General features: G+C 47.3%; 1 protein-coding gene across 1 annotated transcript; it reads left to right on the top strand.

The window, feature by feature from the left end:
• Position 1: 1 nt before the first annotated feature.
• On the top strand, positions 2 to 19025 carry lrrc41 (leucine rich repeat containing 41). The gene is made up of 9 exons (XM_085983179.1): positions 2 to 310; positions 1959 to 2045; positions 7904 to 7974; positions 9613 to 11350; positions 12148 to 12387; positions 12815 to 12979; positions 13845 to 13943; positions 14835 to 14957; positions 18358 to 19025. The coding sequence occupies exons 1-9, from the start codon at positions 202 to 204 to the stop codon at positions 18480 to 18482; spliced, it is 2757 nt and encodes a 918-aa protein (XP_085839305.1). The 5' UTR covers positions 2 to 201; the 3' UTR covers positions 18483 to 19025.
• Positions 19026 to 19300: the final 275 nt, after the last annotated feature.

Genomic DNA, 19300 nt, shown 5'->3' with positions numbered 1-19300 from the left:
CGGTCTTGCAAGTTAACCGCGAATTACAACCAGTGCTGGATTTAGCTACGAACGTTATAAATTCATACTGTGTCAAACTCATTGAGTTGGCGAACTTCATTACGATGGCGGACGGAGGAGCCAGCCTATGCGCTCAACGTGACGTTGACCTTCTCAACATGGCGGCATAGCAACGGCGCCATCGGAGTAAAGGCGCGGGTGATGGAGCCGAGCGGGCCCGTGGAGGAGAGCCGTGATGTGCCCACTTTATTTACCGTCTGTGCAAAGGTGGTCAGCGAGAACATGTTCAGGCTGGAGCAGGGGGCGTGGGGTAAGACTTGAAGCTTACAGCACCAGATTGGCCACGTCTCCCGGTGACTGAGGCCCAGTCTCCTAAAATGTAACCTCTTCGGCACCGCTTTAGTCACCTGCTCTTGGGACCAGGACATCCTCTTTGATTAAAAACCACGATGAAACCTTGTATTGAAATACATTTATCGGCACTGGCTCCACTGAGGAGAGCTTTCCCTCTCCCTCTGGTCATTGCCTGTGGCTCACTCGCCTCTGAGTCAGAAGGTTGTGGGTTCAAGACCCACTCCAGGGACTTGCCCACATGAAGCTAGACTGACACTCCAGCGGAGTGCTGCGCTGTCGGAGGTGCCGTCTTTCGGATGAGAAGTTAAACCGAGGCCCTGTCTGCTCTCTCAAGTGGATGTAAAAAATTCCATTTTGAAGAGTAGGGGAGTTATCCCTGGTGTCCTGGCCAATATTTCTCCCTCAATCAACATAACAAAAAAAAAAATTATCTGGTCATTTCACATTGCTGTTTGTGGGAGCTTGCTGTGCGCTAATTGGCTGCCACGTTTCCCACATTACAACAGTGACCACTTCAAAAGTATTGGCTGTAAATCGCTTTGAGACATCCGGTGGTCGTGAAAGACACTATATAAATGCAAGTCTTTTTCTTTACTTTAATAGATCCAAGCCATCAACAATAACTTGCATTTATCTAGCACCTTTTAATGTAGTAAAATGTCCCACGGTGCTTCACAGGAGCGTCATGAAACAAAATTTGACACCCAGCCACTTAAGGCGAAATTAGGGCAGAAAGAGAAAGGTTTTAAGGAGTATCTTAAAGGAGGAAAGAGAGGTGGTGAGGTTTAGGGAGGGAATTCCAGAGCTTGGAGACCAGGCAGCTGAAGGCATAGCCGACAATAGTGGAGCGATTAAAATTGGGGATGCTCAATAGCCCAGAATTTGAGGAGCGCAGACATCTCGGGAGGTTACAGAGATAGGGAGGGGCGAGACCACGGAGGGATTTGAAAACAAGGATGAGAATATTAAAATCGAGGCGTTGTCGGACCAGGAGTCAATGTAGGTCAGCGAGCCCAAGGGTGATGGGTGAACAGGACTTGGTACGAGTTAGGACACCGGCAGCAGAGTTTTGGATGAGCTCAAGTTTATAGCGGTGGAAGATGGGAGGCTGACCAGGAGACCATTTGAATAGTCTAAAGGTAACAAAGGCATGGATGGGGGTTTTTAGCAGCAGATGGGCTGAGGCAAGAGCAGAGTCGGGCAGTTACACAGGTGGGAGTAGGCGGTCTTGGTGATGGAGTGGATAAGGGGACAGAAGTTCAACTCCAGCTCAAATAGGACATCAAGGTTGCAAATGATCTGGTTCAGCCTCAGACCCAGGGAGAAAGACACAAATAAATTTGCATGTGCTGCCCTTTTTTTTTTAAGAGGCACAACTAATAAATCAATTTAATCATAAAGTCTGCTTTCAATAAGACGAAAAGGAATTTTATAAAACTATAACCTAATGCGTATGTGTCTATTAGACACTACCTGCGGTTCCCACCGGTCACAGACATCTATGTTCAGTGCAGCCCTGTTTCTCCAAGGGACTGTTTAATATTCAGCTGAAAGTTTGCACATCCTTGTAATTGCCACTTTTCTGTGTTATGTTCCATACACAGGTTTGCCAACACCAATTCTTCGAGAGCTGCTGCAGTTCCTTAACATTTATGACCTGGAGAGGATTGAAGAGGTTGCAATAAAGAAAGGTAAAATTACTTCAGCAATTTCACCCTAAAAAATTCAAACTCTTGTAAACCATCTGTTTGGGAAATTTCTAGAATTTGGATTATTGAAATGTTCTCTGGATTGGGTTACCTTATAAGTTAAAAGTTACAAATAATTAATAATGTTAACACCCTCTCTCTCTACTTTGTATATTTTTAACCTGTAAATACTCATGATTTCAGCAAAGGAACAGTTCTGGAGGAATTCCTTCTGAAGGTGGATACCCTGAATTGACATACAAGACAACTGGTTATGATATCCTGAAATCAGAACCAAAAATCCAGACAGCTGATTGGATACCGTGGATCTCCTTTAACATTATAACAAATGAAGATACAAGTAACATATCTAGAGTCATAAAGTTATACAGCACAGAAAGAGGCCCTTCGGCCCATCGTGTCCGCGCCGGCCATCAAGCCTTGTCTGTTCTAATCCCATTTTCCAGCACTTGGTCCGTAGCCCTGTAAGCTATGGCGTTTCAAGTGCTCATCTAAATGCTTCTTGAATGTTGAGGGTTCCTGCCTCTACCACCCTTTCAGGCAGTGAGTTCCAGATTCCAACCACCCTCTGGGTGAAAAAGTTTTTCCTCAGATCCCCTCTAAGCCTCCTGCCCCTTACCTTGAAACTATGCCCCCTGGTTATTGACCCCTCTACTAAGGGGGAAAGTTCCTTTCTATCTACCCTATCTATGCCCCTCATAATTTTGTACACCTCAATCAGGTCCCCCCTCAGCCTTCTCTGCTCTAAGGAAAACAACCCCAGCTTGTCCAGTCTCTCTTCATAGTTGAAGTATTCCAGCCCAGGTAACATCCTGGTGAATCTCCTCTGCACCCTCTCCAGTGCAATCACATCCTTCCTATAGTGTGGCGACCAGAACTGCACACAGTATTCCAGCTGTGGCCTAACTAACGTTTTGTACAGCTCCATCATAACCTCCCTGCTCTTATATTCTATGCCTCGGCTAATGAAGGCAAGTATCCCATATGCCTTTTTAACCACCTTCTCTACCTGTCCTGCTGCCTTCAGGGATCTATGTACATGCACACCAAGGTTCCTCTGTCCTTCCTAGGATCCTACCATTCATTGGGTATTCCCTTGCTTTTTCGTGTCATCTGCGAACTTACTGATCATACCTCCTACATTCATATCTAAATCATTAATGTACACTACAAACAGCAAAGGACCCAGCACCGATCCCTGTGGTACACCACTGGACACAGGCTTCCAGTCACAAAAACAACCTTTGACCATCACCCTCTGCCTCCTGCCACTAAGCCAATTTTGGATCCAATGTGCCAAGGCACCCTGGATCCCATGGGCTCTTACCTTCTTAACCAGTCTCCCATGCGGGACTTTGTCAAAAGCCTTACTGAAGTCCATGTAGACTATATCAACTTCACTACCCTCATCCACACACCTAGTCACCCCCTCGAAAAATTCCAATTGGTTAGACATGATCTCCCCCTGACACAGCCATGCTGACTATCCTTGATTAATCCTTGACTCTCCAAGTGGAGACTAATTCTGTTCCTCAGAATTTTTTCCAATAATTTCCCTACCACTGATGTTAGGCTCACTGGCCTGTAATTCCCTGGTTTATCCCTACTACCCGTCTTGAATAATGGTACTACGTTCGCTGTCCTCCAGTCCTCTGGCACCTCCCCTGTGACCAGAGGGGTTCTGAAAATTTGTGTCCGAGCCCCTGCAATCTCCTCCCTTGCCTCACACAGCAGCCTGGGATACATCTCGTCTGGGCCTGGGGATTTATCCACTTTTAAGCCTGCTAAAACCGCTAGTACCACCTCCCTCTCAATACTAATTTGTTCAAGTATATCACAATCCCCCTGCCTGATTTCTATGTCTACATCGTCCTTCTCCATAGTGAACACAGATGCAAAATATTCATTTAAAACCTCACCTACATCTTCTGGCTCCACACACAGATTGCCACTTTGGTCCCTAATGGGCCCTACTCTTTCCCTGGTTATCCTCTTGCCCTTAATATACTTATAATAAAACACCTTGGGATTTTCCTTTATTTTGCCCGCCAGTGTTTCTTCATGCCCCCTCTTCGTTCTCCTAATTTCTTTTTTAAGTACCCCCCTGCACTTTCTATACTCCTCTAGGGCTTCCACTGTTTTTAGTCTTTTGTATCTGCCAAAAGCCTCCCTTTTTTTCCTAATCCATTCTTGTATATCCCTTGACATCCAGGGTTCCCTGGGCTTGTTGGTCCCACCCTTGACCTTTACGGGTACATGTTGGCGTTGTACTCTCTCTATTTCCTTTCTGAAAGATTCCCACTGCTCTGATGTGGATTTTCCTACAAGTAGCTGATCCCAGTCCACTTTGGCCAGATCCTGCCTTATCATATTAAAATCGTCCTTCCCCCCCAATTTAGAACCTTTATTTCCGGTCCATCTTTGTCCTTTTCCATGACTACCTTAAATCTCACCGAATTATGGTCACTGTCACCAAAATGCTCTCCTACTGACACTTCTACCACTTGCCCGGCTACATTCCCTTGAATTAGGTCCAGTACCACCCCCTCTCTTGTAGGATTTTCTACATGCTGCCTCAAAAAGCTCTCCTGGATGCACTTTAAGAATTCCGCACCCTCTAAGCCTTTCACCCTCTGACTATCCCAGTTAATATTGGGGAAGTTGAAATCCCCTACTATTATTACCCTATTATTTCTACACTTCTCTGTGATTTGCCTACATATCTGTTCCTCTATCTCTCCCTGACTGGGGACCTATAGTACACTCCCAGCAAAGTGCTTGCCCCCTTTTTGTTTTTAAGTTCTACCCATATGGCCTCATTAGAGGAACCTGCTAAGATATCATCCCTCCTTACTGCAGTAATTGACTCCTTGATTAATATTGTGACACCCCCTCTTTTACACCCCCCTCTGTCTCGCCTGAAGATTCTATACCCCGGAATATTGAGCTGCCAGTCCTGCCCCTCCCTCAACCGTGTCTCTGTGATAGCAACAATATCATACTCCCATGTGCTCATCAACACCTTCAATTCATCTGTCTTACTCGTAAAACTCCTTGCATTAAAATAAATGCCATCCCACCTTGCCATACTCCCTGGTGCCGTTACATATTTGCTCTGCCTTCCAGGCTGACTTGTTTTTTTTCCTCTATATTTGGCTGTGCATCACCCCCTACTATAGCTCCAGTCCGTATCCCATCCCCCTGCCAAGTTAGTTTAAACCCCCCCCCCCCCCAACAGTACTAGCAAACCTCCCCACAAGGATGTTGGTCCCGTTCTGGTTCAGGTGCAACCCGCCTGACTTGTACAAGTCCCACCTTCCCCAGAAGCAGACCCAGTGATCCAGGAAACTAAAGCTCTCCCTCCTGCACCAACTCTTTAGCCACGCATTCATCTGCTCTATCCTCCTATTCATATACTCACTAGTACGTAGCACTGGGAGTAATCCAGAGATTACAACCTTTAGAGGTCCTGCTTTTTAATCTGCTACCTAGCTCCCTAAATTCTTGTTGCAGGACCTCATCCCTCTTTCTACCTATGTCGTTGGTACCAATGTGAACCACGACCTCTGACTGTTCGCCCTCCCCCTTCAGAATGCCCTGCAGCCGTTCAGTGACATCCTTGACCCTGGCACCAGAGAGGCAACATACCATCCTGGAGTCACGTCTGTGGCCACAGAAACGTCTGTCTGTTCCCCTTACGATAGAATCCCCTATCACTATTGCTCTCGCACTCTTTTTCCTCCCCTCCTGTGCAGCTGAGCCAATTGTAGTGCCACGGACTTGGCTCTTGCTGCATTCCTCTGAGAAACCATCTCCACCCAGCAGTATCCAAAACGGAAAATCTGTTGGAGAGGGAGATGGACCCAGGGGACTCCTGCAGTACCTTCCTAGTTCTTTTACTCTGTCTGGCGGTCACCCATTCCCTGTCTGCCTGTGCACTCTTTACCTGCGGTGTGACCACCTATTTAAACGTGCTATCCACGAAGATCTCAGCTTTGCGGATGCTCCACAGTGACTCCAGCCGCAGCTCCAGCTCCAAAATGCAGATTTCGAGTAGCTGCAGCTGGAGACACTTCCTGCACACGTGTTCGCCCTGGACACCGAAAGTGTCCCTGACTTCCCACGTAGCACAGGAGGGGCACGCCACGCTGCCGAGCTGCCCTGCCATGTCCTACCCTTAATTTACTCCTTTACTTCCTTTAAATTAAAGAATATTAAATACACTAGGGACCTTACTTCCCTTTTAAGCAATACTCTAGAGACCTTACTTTTACTTTAACGACTGGACTGTAGAAATACTCACCAGGTCCTACTTACCAATCAGCTTCTTCCCTGGCTGTGACGTCACTTTAGCGGTTTCGCAGTTGTTGTTGTTTGACTGCTCCCGCTCTCGGACTCTTTCCTGCAGTCCTGTGATGTCACTCCTTGATTTTGCTGTTCTTTTGGAATTCGCCGGATTTGTATCTGCCTCCTCGCTGCTGCCGACTCCTTGCAGGTCCAACTTTTTTGTACACTCCTGGCTATGTGTTGGATAATGCCATAATTAGCAAAGTGATTTTTTTTTTAATTGCTCCTATCAGAAGCCATTCACAAATACCTTCTCCAAAATGGCATCAGATCAGTAGTTTGGAAGATAAATGTTGGTCAGGGGAAGGTTGAGAGACAAAAGCAGTTCTACAGAAATCCCATCGTATAATATTTAGGCTTGTATGTCAATACCGGTAAGCCTTTACTTGTATGTTCATGTTCAGAAACATTTAGCTGCCTATCATTTAGGTGGGATGTTAAACTGAGGTCCCATCTACTTGTTCTGCTGGTTTAGATAGATATTAAAGATCTCGTAACATGGTTTGAAGAAACATAGGAGCAGGAGTAGGCCATTCGGCCCTTCGAGCCTGCTCCGCCATTCAATGAGATCATGGCTGATCATCGAAACCCTAGCACCTGGTCCCTACACCGACAGCCATCCCACCCAAGCCCTATCCCCGTAACCCCACGTATTTAATCCCCCCTAACACTAAGGGTCAATTTTTATCATGGCCAATCAACCTAACCCGCACATCTTTGGACTGTGGGAGGAAACCGGAGCACCCGGAGGAAACCCACGCAAACACGGGGAGAATGTGCAAACTCCACACAGTCACCTGAGGCCGGATTTGAACCCGGGTCCCTGGCGCTGTGAGGCAACAGTGCTAACCACTATGCCACCGTGCTGGGGAACTATCCAGTGTTCTGGCCAACATTTTTTTCCTCAACCAATATTATGAAAATAACCAATTACTTGGCCTTTCATCTTGTATGTGGGATGTTGCTAACACAGAATGGCAGCTTCATTTCTATACACAAGACAATGCACATTGTGCAACTCTGAGATGTTTCAACATGAACAGCCACTATATAAGTGGAAGCATATTTACAAAAATGCCACATTTATTCCTACCTGTAAAAGTTAATGCATTTGGCGTATGTTTATCCTCCCCTCACACAGTACAGTACTTTAGTGGCAGCCATCCATCTCGAAAGACAATGCTGTAAGAGCCAAAGCAGTTTAATTACTTTGCCATGGCTGAAGCGTCCAATTCTCAAGCGACAGTTCTTGCCACAGGACATAAAACACGGGGTCAGATGGTTAAGTCCGTGCAGTATTGACTCTTGAACCTTGATGTGCTTCATGTTTGCGCTCTCCTCTTTCCTCTCTCTTGGCCTCCTTGGTTCTTTGATGCAGACCAGCCCTCCAGTGTGGCCTGTTAGCCAGATCTTCCCAGCTTGCGATAGCAATGTTAACAGTTTTTAAATTCCTTTAGCATACTTTTACTTTTGTGTCTTAATATGTTTTATAGGCATTTCAACTCAGGCTCTTTGGCTCCAGCTTTGGAAGGATGTGATAAGGACAAACCCTAAAGTTAAAACAGTAAGTTTATCCCACCCTGCCCTATGTTCATAATTTTTATGCTGTCAATTCTTTACATGACTATTAATATATTTAGAAGTTAAAAGTAGGGACTTCACTGCTAATGACCAGTCTCTTTGTTACTGTCTTTACTAATTTTGTAAGAACATGGGAAAAATTCGGTTGCTTTGCGCCGCTCGTGAAATTGACCAGACATTTTGTGGCGGCACTAAACACTACCGCCACGATCTCCTGCGCCCGCAGATCGTGACGTCAGTCGAGCGTGTAGCGCCCCGGACCAGATATTGAGTGGTGCCCCCTGCCTTACCACCTGCCGCTAGCAACGACAAGTTGAGGGGAGCGTTTTGCAGTCGGGAAGGGACTGGGGGAGCGCTATTTAAAGGCGACCGCTTCCTGCCTTTTTTTTTGTTGACGACATTTTTGCACCACACATTCTGAGAGAGAGAGAGACTTCTGGAGAGATTCAACGCTGTGTGAAGGAGTTTTGGGTACTGAGCAGCACTTTGCAGGTTCATTTTGATTTGATCTTCCTTGCACCGATTTAGAAGAGACTGTGGGGGCTGCACTCTGAGCTCCCTCCCTGGGCCTCTCCATTGTTCTTTCCAGCAGATTTGATGTACAGGTCTCTCCAGGCCGAGATTCAAGGCTGCAATGAGCAGGGTGTGGATGGAGAGCAAGATCGACCCTCCCCTTTAAGAACTGGCCGGCGCCAGTGTGTCTGTGTTCCATTGCTGACTGACATCACATGAGCTTCGCCAGCGCTCTGAGGTAGCGCCTCGCTCCTCGGCGTTAGCGCCTTAAGAGAGGTGTGTAGCGCCTGATTTAGTGCTCCAATCACCTCCAGGGGCGATAGAAGCCAAGTTTGCAGTTGGAGGCGATAATTAGAGCCAGGCGCTAAACTTTGCGCCCGGCCGATAATTGCGCCCCAAACGGGGCGATACCGAATTTCTCCCCTATAGAATGCAGCAAAAACTGCTATTCTATTCATGGAAAGCACTAGCGACTATTCATTTGTTTTTAGTCTTACTCTGATGAAGTATAACCTCCAGAATCTAAAGAAGCTTAAAACGGGTAACGAAAAATGAATTTCTCTTCTTACTCCGGCCTCATTAGGGTGACTAATGATGAGTTCATGCATCAATCTGCAATAGTCAAATTGAAAAGTGAATATTTTTACTGGGTCAGATCTGGAGCTAGTTAACCTAACAAAGGTGAAGATGTAGTGGTGGACCTCCTATTCTTTTGACATCAATAGAAGTTCCTATGGCAAATATGCATCTTCGTCAAAAAATTGTTAATTTTGCACAACACTGACCAGCTTCTGTATGGCTTACTTGTGACATAATAGTCTGCTGCGCCTGTGCTAATTCTCCACAACAATGCTGCTTCAACATTAGCTTCCTTGCAGTGGGTGGATGCTAAGGTGATTTCCCCCATAGAGAAGGAGAGGGCATTGTCTTATGCATTTCCTAGTAGTATTGGCATAGGCAGTGGCACAAGTTGCTTGGGAACAAGGGTTCTAAAGAGAAGAGAAAACAAAATTAAAGGTTCTTGGGAATTCTTAAGTTGATTTTAGAGCTGTCACCGTGGGATGTAGTCACTTCTGTATACTGACCAGTCTTTTCTTCAATACTACAGGAACCTTTTAACTGGAGGCAAAAATTCCTGCAAACATTCTTTCATGGTGTCTTGTGGGGAACATTGGATATTTTGAATGACAAGCGTTTAAATAATTCTCGTTCTTCTGCCTTGGTACTCGGATCCCAACATGTAAGCAAGCTGGTTATACGCAACAAGCTCCAAGGAGTGAAGGAACTTGCTGATAATCCAAGCATTTGTACCCATTTGACCTGCACAGTGCATAAACTGGTGTTTCAACATCTGCGTTCTGTGGATCTAATGTTGCAACACTCACTGTTAATGTTGCTTCACAGCCTTGTTCACCATGGAGTTGTGAAGGAGGTGGCATTGTCACATTGGAATGAGCCCCATCCTGAATTATTGGCTCTCATACTGAGGACAAGTGCAGGATTTTGGCATGAAGGGAAGAGGGAATATCAGGGTATTGATTGTTGTGGTGAGGACAGATTAAAGCTGGATATTAAAGCAATGAAGCCAACAGTTCAGAGAAATATATTGGATTGCTGCTGTCAGCAGGCTGAAAAGACTGCATACTGTACTTTATCTGATTGGACATTCACCACCACTGAAAACAGCGCTAAGAAAATCAAGTCTCCAAGTGTTAACATGTCTTCTGATAACCTGATATCTCCAAGTGCACATTGTGTAACTTCTGAAGAAACATCATGTGGGGAAATTTTGGCGGTAGATGGATCTAGTTGTTGTGAAACACACGGAACTTATTCCAAAAAGCGCAAATCCTGTGGCACAATGTGTGGAGCGCTGAGGTGTCCTGATGTACACAATGTTACTTCAGAATTTCAGCCTTTTTCTGGAAGTCGTGATCTGGTTTTGGCTGAACCGGATTCTTGTCCACGCAGTAGTCTGTTAGAGCAGAGGCCCTCTTGTATATCTGGTAAGACTTCTGATGAAAGCGATTGTTCTAATGGGCAGAAGATTCTAAAAGGGCAGTTATATTCTTGTGCATGCAGCAGGGTTGTGAAAGAGCCTGGGTGTCCTGATCAGCATCACAGTGGTTCTAAAGAAAAAAGTTGTTCCCATGAAGCTAATAGCGGAATGTTTATAGAAACAACATCATCATCCGGTGCCGTCACTGGGACTTCAGAACGGCTAGTGTCTCATTGTGAATGTACCAATGGTTTTGAAAATCAAAACTCTGCAGTTGCAGAAGAACTAACCTGCCCAAATGCATGTGGTGGTTTTTCAGAAGGTCCAGGATCTCCTGGTATGACTTTTGGGGAATTTGAATCAACAACTGCACACGGTAGAACTTTGGAAGAGCCATGTCGTCTCAGTTCAAGCACTTGGATCCCAGATAATCTGGTGTCATGTTTTACAAATAATCGAACATGCAAAAAGCCAAGACTTGCTGATGTGTGTAACATCAAGTCAACTGAAAAATCAAAGACTACTGGGTTATCTGAAGCGATTGAGAAGCCAGTGGACATCTATGATTATATTTTCATGATAGGTGGAAATAAAACAGACACTGAGCAGAACACCTCCGGCACTGATGAAAGCAATGACAACCTACTAGAAGGTTTGAATGACTATGATTTCTTTGGCCGAGAGCAAGCCGACAAAGCACTTCTTTCCTGTCCTCCTGAGCTCTACCTGAGGAGTGTGTCGGTGCTGGAAATTACATCAGTCTCATTGTCCTACAAGTCTTCCATGATGCTCTGCAAGCTGCTCAGTTCATGGGTGTCCCTCCGGAAACTAGTCTTGGAATATAATGGTTAGTTGGTGAGGTTTATGGAAATGAAATAAAAGCATTGCACAATTTGGAACTGGAGTATATTTACTCCAAAGCTTCAGCTTGGAGATACAGCAACCTTTAGCATCATTAGGTGTCTTTACTTAGCTGCATTATGTCCAACTTATAGAATGAATGGTTCACCTGTTCCTAGTTTGTGTAACAACAAAAGATGAACCCTTAATTCAAAGCGAAGTAAATTATTTGTTTCCCCCACCCCCCACCTCACCCCAAAAAAAATCAGGAATTAGATCAAGTTTAGAGCACTTCACTGGCAGTTTCTCCTTGTTTTTTTTAAAAAATCACTTTTGACATTTACAATTCTCTTGAAAGTATTATAGGACTATGTCAATTTGCCAGAAATGTTATCAAATTAATGTTTTGAATTTTTTGTGCCAGTTGTTCGCCTCCTCAGTTTATGTCTGGGGTTGGGGATAAAAAGGATGGAGCTGTAATTGCTTTGACCCAGTTCATGCTGGCAAGATATGTGGGTGTTTTACTATCCCAGTAAATAGTTTAATGAATGGCTGTTGCAACATTGTTTTTGCTTTTTTAAAGTTAATTTCTGTATCCACACCATTCCCCAGCTGAGATCGGATCAGCTAGTCACCTGTTAGCAATCCTCAACCTGCCTTGTAACCAGGAATTGGTTTAGGATTGGCTCAGCCACAGAGCTCCACAAAGATTGAAATTTACCACATGAGAAATCATGGTCGTATAAATGCTTCGGGCTTTAAATGGACACCACTGTCATATTCTGTTGCTTCTTCTGCTTTTAGGCCTGGGTCCTGCCATCTTTCTGATCCTCAAGGAACTCTGTGTCCTCTCTCACTGCCATGACAACAAACTTTCCACTCTAGTATTAAAAGATGATATCCTTCACCTTCCCATGATAAAGCTGGTTAAAATCCTGCTTGGCATCTTTCCCCGCCTGCACACCTTCCATGTGGGCTTCCTGCTGGAAATAAAAAATGAGTCCCTGGAAAACGAGTTGTTGATGGCCACTGCAGAAGTAACAGGTCAGAAATAAGTTTTTATTGTATTTTTTTTTTTAAGTCTTAAAATGAATGTTCCCTCATTTCAAGAGAAATGTGTTCTTAAAGCTCTTGATTTACTCCACCTTGTCATATAGGTTGGTTGGGAGAAAAATATGTTTATCATGTCTGCCCCACATGCTCTCTGTGAAATTCTGTTCAGGCGACAGAAGATTGGCAGGAAAGCTGGTGGAGTAGCAGCAGTGTTACCTAGGTTGAAATGTATATTTTTTAATTTTAGTAGTTCATTAGTGCTAGAACTTCAGTTAACTGCCTTAGTTAATGTTCATCCCGGCAATTACAAAACTATGCTTTAACTTTTTAAATTATAAACGGTTGATATTTCTATTTGTTAAGGTTTCGATGTTAACTTTGGAATGTCTTCTAATTGTACACGTCTGTGTTTTCTCAGATACCTGTTTGGAGGATTTGAGTCTGAGTTGCACAAATAAACCCCTACAGGTTGACCTGCTCCTGCCAGTTTTAAGAGGATTGAAATTCCTCAGACGCCTGTGTCTGCACAGGGCATCATTCGGAGCTCCCGAGGAACTTGGCAAACTGCTGCATGCAACTGCATGTGCGTGGTAATGTACACTGAAGGGAGAAGTCTGTCACATGTATTTTAGAATTTTAGAAGATTTTGCTATCATTACACAGCCTATGTGTGGTGATGTATGTCACCCTGTGAAACCAGAGATACTGATTCCCTTGTCTTAACCACTCTAACACATCTGCAGTTTGCTCTCCAGCAAATAGATGCATACTGGCTCCAGAGGAGCCCTGTAGATGCATGTTTCCCAACAGCTATGTATTGACTGATACTCCTAATACATAGTCTGTTGATCTCACACACTTCCCCCTACCTGGTATGATCCGTTGCTTGGAGATATCAATGATTTTCCTGGTCCTCGCTTCTTCTATTTTCCTGTCCTGTGTAATACTTTCCACTCTAGTATTAAAAGATGATATCCTTCACGGTGGCATAGTGGTTAGCACTGTTGCCTCACAGCGCCAGGGACCCGGGTTCGAATCCGGCCTCGGGCGACTGTCTGTGTGGAGTTTGCACATTCTCCCCGTGTTTGCGTGGGTTTTCTCCGGGTGCTCCGGTTTCCTCCCACAGTCCAAAGATGTGCGGGTTAGGTTGATTGGCTATGATAAATTGACCCTTAGTGTTAGGGGGATTAAATACATGGGGTTATGGGGATAGGGTGGGATATGTAGGGGTTACGGGGATCGGGCGGGATATGTGTCGGTGCAGGCTCGATGGGCCGAAATGGCCTCTATCTGCACTGTGGGGTTTCTGTGATTCTGTGAATACTGGGGGAAGAGTCCAAAAAGGGAAGCTGCTGCTGATCTGGGAGCACAAAGTCCCATATCAAAATGTCATCTATATTTGTAAAGCAGCATGGTTTAATGATGTAACAAACAATTTTGTCTTCTAGTCTTTCTCCCTGCATTAGATTGGGTTACCATACAAGACGTTAACCTTGCTGTTTGTTTTAAGGAAGTTCTAGATCTTTTGCGTAGTGCTCCTCTAAAAGGTGAGAACAAGCAGATGACGTAATAATAGATAATTTTGACTTTAAAAAAATATGTTGAACAGCTTTATTGTGTGGACTGTGTGTAGGTATCAATAATGAGCGTAACACAACATAAAATAGTTAATAAATTGTCATACTAATCTGAAGTGGCAAGTACTGCTGCAAGATACATATCCCAAGTTAGTCATCTTCCTCTCTTTCATACTCTGACCGGGAATGTTATTTTCCCCACCTGTGCCCCAGCCAAGAATGTGATCAGTTCACAGATCTTTCAATCACTTAAATTGGTTGCTAGAGGTGTGCAGAAATGGTCTGGGTTGAGTCACTCCAAATTTTTTCTCTACTTTTGGATGAGGCTTTAAACCCTGCCTGCCCCTTCAGGTGGACGTAAACGATCCCATGGCACTATTTGAAGAAGAGCAAAGGTGTTCTTCCGCTATCCTGGCCAATATTTATACCTCAACCAACAGCACAAAAATAGATTATCTCCTTGCTGTTTGTGGCACCTTGCTGTGTGCAAATTAACTGCTGCGTTTCTCGACAGTACAACAGTGACTACACTTCAAAAGTACTTAATTGGCTGTAAAGCATTTGGGACCAATGTTTCCTTAAAAACATTTTTTGGGTGCGTGACCCCTTTAACGGGCTGCGTGGCCCATTCAAATTCTCACGCCATGCACGTTTTTTTTTCTATTTAAAAGCCGCGCAGCTTAAAGGGTTCATTGTTTGGGACGTCTTGAGGTTGTGAAAGGTACTATATTAATGCAAGTCCTTTCCTTTACATATTGACTATTTGAGGAATTGCAAATGTGAATCTACAACTTGTGACTCCGCTGCAGAGACCTTTGGAGTAATGGATAAAGGAATGTCTTTTCCACTTCACATTCACAGGTTTAACGTTGGATAACTGTCGGTTGTTTGAAAGGCACGCAGCAGAAACTGTGTCTGAAATCGTCACTGCTTTGAAGCAAAATCAGTATCTCAAATTCCTGTCTTTACCAGCAAATCGATTAGGTTGGTACACCCCATTATTTTATTCTTTTCCCCCCACCACCCCCCACTTGGTTGGTGGTGTAGCTCTGCTGTTATAAACTTGAAACAAAATTCATTATTGTCTCTAAATAAAATTTCCTTCAGTCTCTGTCAACCAGGCTGTATACTGTTCACCAGCCAAGTCTCCGGTGTGCCACATATAATAGGAATATGTACAGTCCATCAATGGGTTTATATATTTTTGACAAATATATGAAAGAGCAATAATTCTTGCAACTGAAATGCACTATGTTTTGTGTTGCTGGTGGTAATTCAGCTTCTGCTGTGAAAGGGGTCCCATAAACCCGCATTCAAATGTAATGGCACATGTCTCAGACACTTTTTGGTACCATTCCTCGTTTGTGGAAATGGGCACCTGACTATAAACCAACTTTGCATAATAAAAGTATTCTGACCACCTGTTCCTAGAAGGAGTATTCCAGCATGTTCCAGATACCTGTAGAGCACACTCTGCCACTATCAACGCAGCTTAAAGCTTTTCTAATCTTTTTCTGTACTTCGGTCACTCCTCTATTGTTGTCAATTCTAATGCTCAATTTAGATATCCTGATTCTTGTCACCCCAAATCCTCATTGCTTCTTGATTCCTTCTAACTTTCACTTTGGTTTAACCATTTTCTTATGAAATGAATATAGGGGGTGATTTTTGATTTGATCCTGCTCCGCGTGCCCAGTGTAGTCCTTTTTTGTGGACAGCCTCATTAACATTGAATTAGTGAGCTGCCAGCACTACACATGTTTCTTATAGGCAGCCTGCTGACTGGAAAGATGAGATATACAGCTGACCTTTACTAGGTGCTGCCTTTGTCCCTGAAGTGGGAGTGTCAGGGAAGCAGCAGCTTATAGTGGCAGGGAAAACTACAGCAGCAAAGATATCATAGAATAGAGTAGAAATATCAAATATTGGAAGCCTATAAGGCTGTAATAATGAGTGCCAGACCTGCTTCCAACTTTCCCTTACTGCTATTGATCTATCTATCTATCGATCTGTCCGTGTGTATGTATGCCCGGGCATCACTCAAATGTTATAGAGCGTACCTACACATATGTTATATCAAAAGAAAGCTTATGATTACGGGAGCGTCTTAGGCGTATTTACCTTTTGGTCAGACAAAAATTGTTCGGACAGTGTAAAAAAAAAAACGTTCAAAATTCCGCACATTAGCGGTTTGTGGTAAACCACTGTTGTTAGTATTGTTGTTCACCACTGTTGTTAGTACTGTTGTTCACTGTTAGTACTGTTGTTCACTCTTGCATATTGTTGTACTTGTCTGTGCATGCCTCAGCTGACTCCGCCCCTGGCTCCACCCTCATGGCTGGATATAAAGGTGGCAGCTCGGCAGCCCCCGGCCCTTTTGGATACCAGGCAACCACAAGAGGCATGCTCTGTTCTTTGGTAATAAAAGCCTGTCTGTTACTTTCTCAACTTCCAGTCTTTTGTAGAAATTGATAGTGCATCACGGTTGACCAATCCTATCATACGGGGAAATCCGCGCATTAGCATTCAGTGACGTGAAGGTTGACCAATCCTACGGGGGGAGCGCGCTGCGTCACGGGGGGCGTTTCATGGCGTTTGTGCGCGGGGCTTGATCTTTCAAACTGCCGTTAATTCGGCCATCTTGATTTTTCTGCATCTCCTTCCCTCTCTCTCTCTCTCTCTCTCTTGCCGTGAGTGCGGGACCGGGAAAACCGGGGCTTTCCAACAAGCCGTCCCCGACCGAATTCGGACACCTGGAGTCCGCAGCGAAAGGTGTTCATCTGCCGTTTGCGGAGTGAGTGATGGGGAAGCAGGGCCCGGCAAGGGCACCGAGTGCCCGTCTTTTCAGACAGTCAACCAGCCGGCCGGCCGGCCCGACAGGCCCCTGATCAGGGGAGCGGCCCCCAGTTGTGGGCTTGGCATGCGCCGTCCAGGCAGAGTCAGCCCGACGCGACCCGCCCCGGCTGCTGGTGGCAGTGATGCGGCCAGGAAAGGCCGCGGATCCGGCACTCGGACTAGGCCGCACTCGGGGCCGCGGTCTCCTCCCTCCCCCCCCACCCCACCCCCTCTCCTCCCTCCCTCTCTCTCCTCTCCCCCCCCTCTCTCTCCTCCCTCCCCCCTCTCTCTCTCTCTCCTCCCCCCCTCTCTCTCCTCCCTCCCCCCCCTCTCTCCTCCCTCCCCCCCCTCTCTCCTCCCTCCCCCCCCCTCTCTCCTCCCTCCCCCCTCTCTCTCCTCCCTCCCCCCCTCTCTCTCCTCCCTCCCCCCCTCTCTCTCCTCCCTCCCCCCCTCTCTCTCCTCCCTCCCCCCCTCTCTCTCCTCCCTCCCCCCCTCTCTCTCCTCCCTCCCCCCCCTCTCTCCTCCCTCCCCCCCTCTCTCTCCTCCCTCCCCCCTCTCTCTCCTCCCTCCCCCCTCTCTCTCCTCCCTCCCCCCCTCTCTCTCCTCCCTCCCCCTCTCCTCCCTCCCCCCCTCTCTCTCCTCCCTCCCCCCCTCTCTCTCCTCCCTCCCCCCCTCTCTCTCCTCCTCCCCCCTCTCTCTCCTCCCTCCCCCCCTCTCTCTCCTCCCTCCCCCCCTCTCTCTCCTCCCTCCCCCCCTCTCTCTCCTCCCTCCCCCCCTCTCTCTCCTCCCTCCCCCCCTCTCTCTCCTCCCTCCCCCCCTCTCTCCTCCCTCCCCCCCTCTCTCTCTCTCTCCTCCCTCCCCCCCCTCTCTCTCCTCCCTCCCTCCCCCCCCTCTCTCTCCTCCTCCCCCCCCTCTCTCTCCTCCCTCCCCCCTCTCTCTCTCCTCCCTCCCCCCTCTCTCTCTCTCTCCTCCCTCCCCCTCTCTCTCTCTCTCCTCCCTCCCCCCTCTCTCTCTCTCTCTCTCTCCTCCCTCCCCCCCTCTCTCTCTCCCTCCTCCCTCCCCCCTCTCTCTCTCTCCTCCCTCCCCCCTCTCTCTCTCTCCTCCCTCCCCCCCTCTCCCTCTCTCCCCTCCCTCCCCCCCCTCTCTCTCTCTCCCCTCCCTCCCCCCCCTCTCTCTCTCTCCCCTCCCTCCCCCCCTCTCTCTCCTCCCTCCCCCCCTCTCTCTCTCTCTCTCTCTCTCCTCCCTCCCCCCCTCTCTCTCTCTCTCTCTCCTCCCTCCCCCCCTCTCTCTCTCCTCCCTCCCCCCCTCTCTCTCTCTCTCCTCCCTCCCCCCCTCTCTCTCTCCTCCCTCCCCACGCCCCTGTGATAAACTGCCTACCCCTTCCCCGCGGTTTCAACCGTGCGTCCTAAGAGCCCGGGGAAGAGGGAAGCGAGCAGGTGAGCGGCGTTGCACCGGGGGCTCCGGGTCACCAAGTCGGGATTTTAATTCTCCTTCCCTCTCTCCTCTCTCTCTCTCTCTCTCTCCTTCCCCCTCTCTCTCTTGCCGTTAGTGCGGGACCGGGAACACTGGGGCTTTCCAACGAGCCGTCCCCGACCTAAATCAGACATGGGAGTCTGGAGCGAAAGGCCTTCCACTGTCGCCTGGCCAACCGGGTCCAAAGACCCGCCTGGTTAAACATCAGGAACCCCGGGCTCGCTTCTGAGCGATGGGCACCCGGCCTCCCAGTGTCGGATATACTCCGTTCTGGTACTGAGGTGAGTCAGGGGGAGAGGGAGAGAGAGAGCGGGGAGGGGCAGGGAGAGAGAGGGGCAGGGAGAGAGAGCGGCAGAGGGAGGGAAAGAGTGAAGGGGTGGGAGGGGGAGGGAGAGCTCGCCTTCTTCCTTCGGTGGCCGCAATTCAAACTTCCCGCCGACCTCACAAAATGGCGGCCGCCCTTCTTCACCCGCCGGGCTCTGAGTCCAGCCCCTTCCCCAGGGTATCTTCACAGAATCACAGAAACCCCACAGTGCAGATAGAGGCCATTTCGGCCCATCGAGCCTGCACCGACACATATCCCACCCGATCCCCGTAACCCCTACACCAACACATATCCCACCCTATCCCTGTAACCCCACGTATTTAATCCCCCTAACACTAAGGGTCAATTTATCATAGCCAATCAACCTAACCCGCACATCTTTGGACTGTGGGAGGAAACTGGAGCACCCGGAGAAAACCCACGCAAACACGGGAGAATGTGCAAACTCCACACAGACAGTCGCCCGAGGCTGGATTCGAACCCGGGTCTCTGGCGCTGTGAGGCAACAGTGCTAACCACTATGCCACCGTTTCCTCTCTTTATCTCCTTCCCTCACTCTCTCCTTCCCTCACTCTCTCTCTCTCTCTTTCTCTCCCCCTCTCCTTCTCTCTCTCTCTCCCTCCTTTCCCCCTTTCTCTCCTTCCCCCTCTCCTTCCCCCTCTCCTTCCCCCTCTCCTTCCCCCTCTCCTTCCCC

This window comes from Somniosus microcephalus, chromosome 3, assembly GCF_052327205.1.
Source record: "Somniosus microcephalus isolate GS21.2 chromosome 3, FLI_Smic_1.0, whole genome shotgun sequence".
NCBI classification, from domain to species: Eukaryota; Metazoa; Chordata; class Chondrichthyes; order Squaliformes; family Somniosidae; genus Somniosus; species Somniosus microcephalus.
The sequence above is the reverse complement of the archived record's forward strand: the minus strand, read 5'-3'. Positions and strand labels throughout refer to the sequence as shown.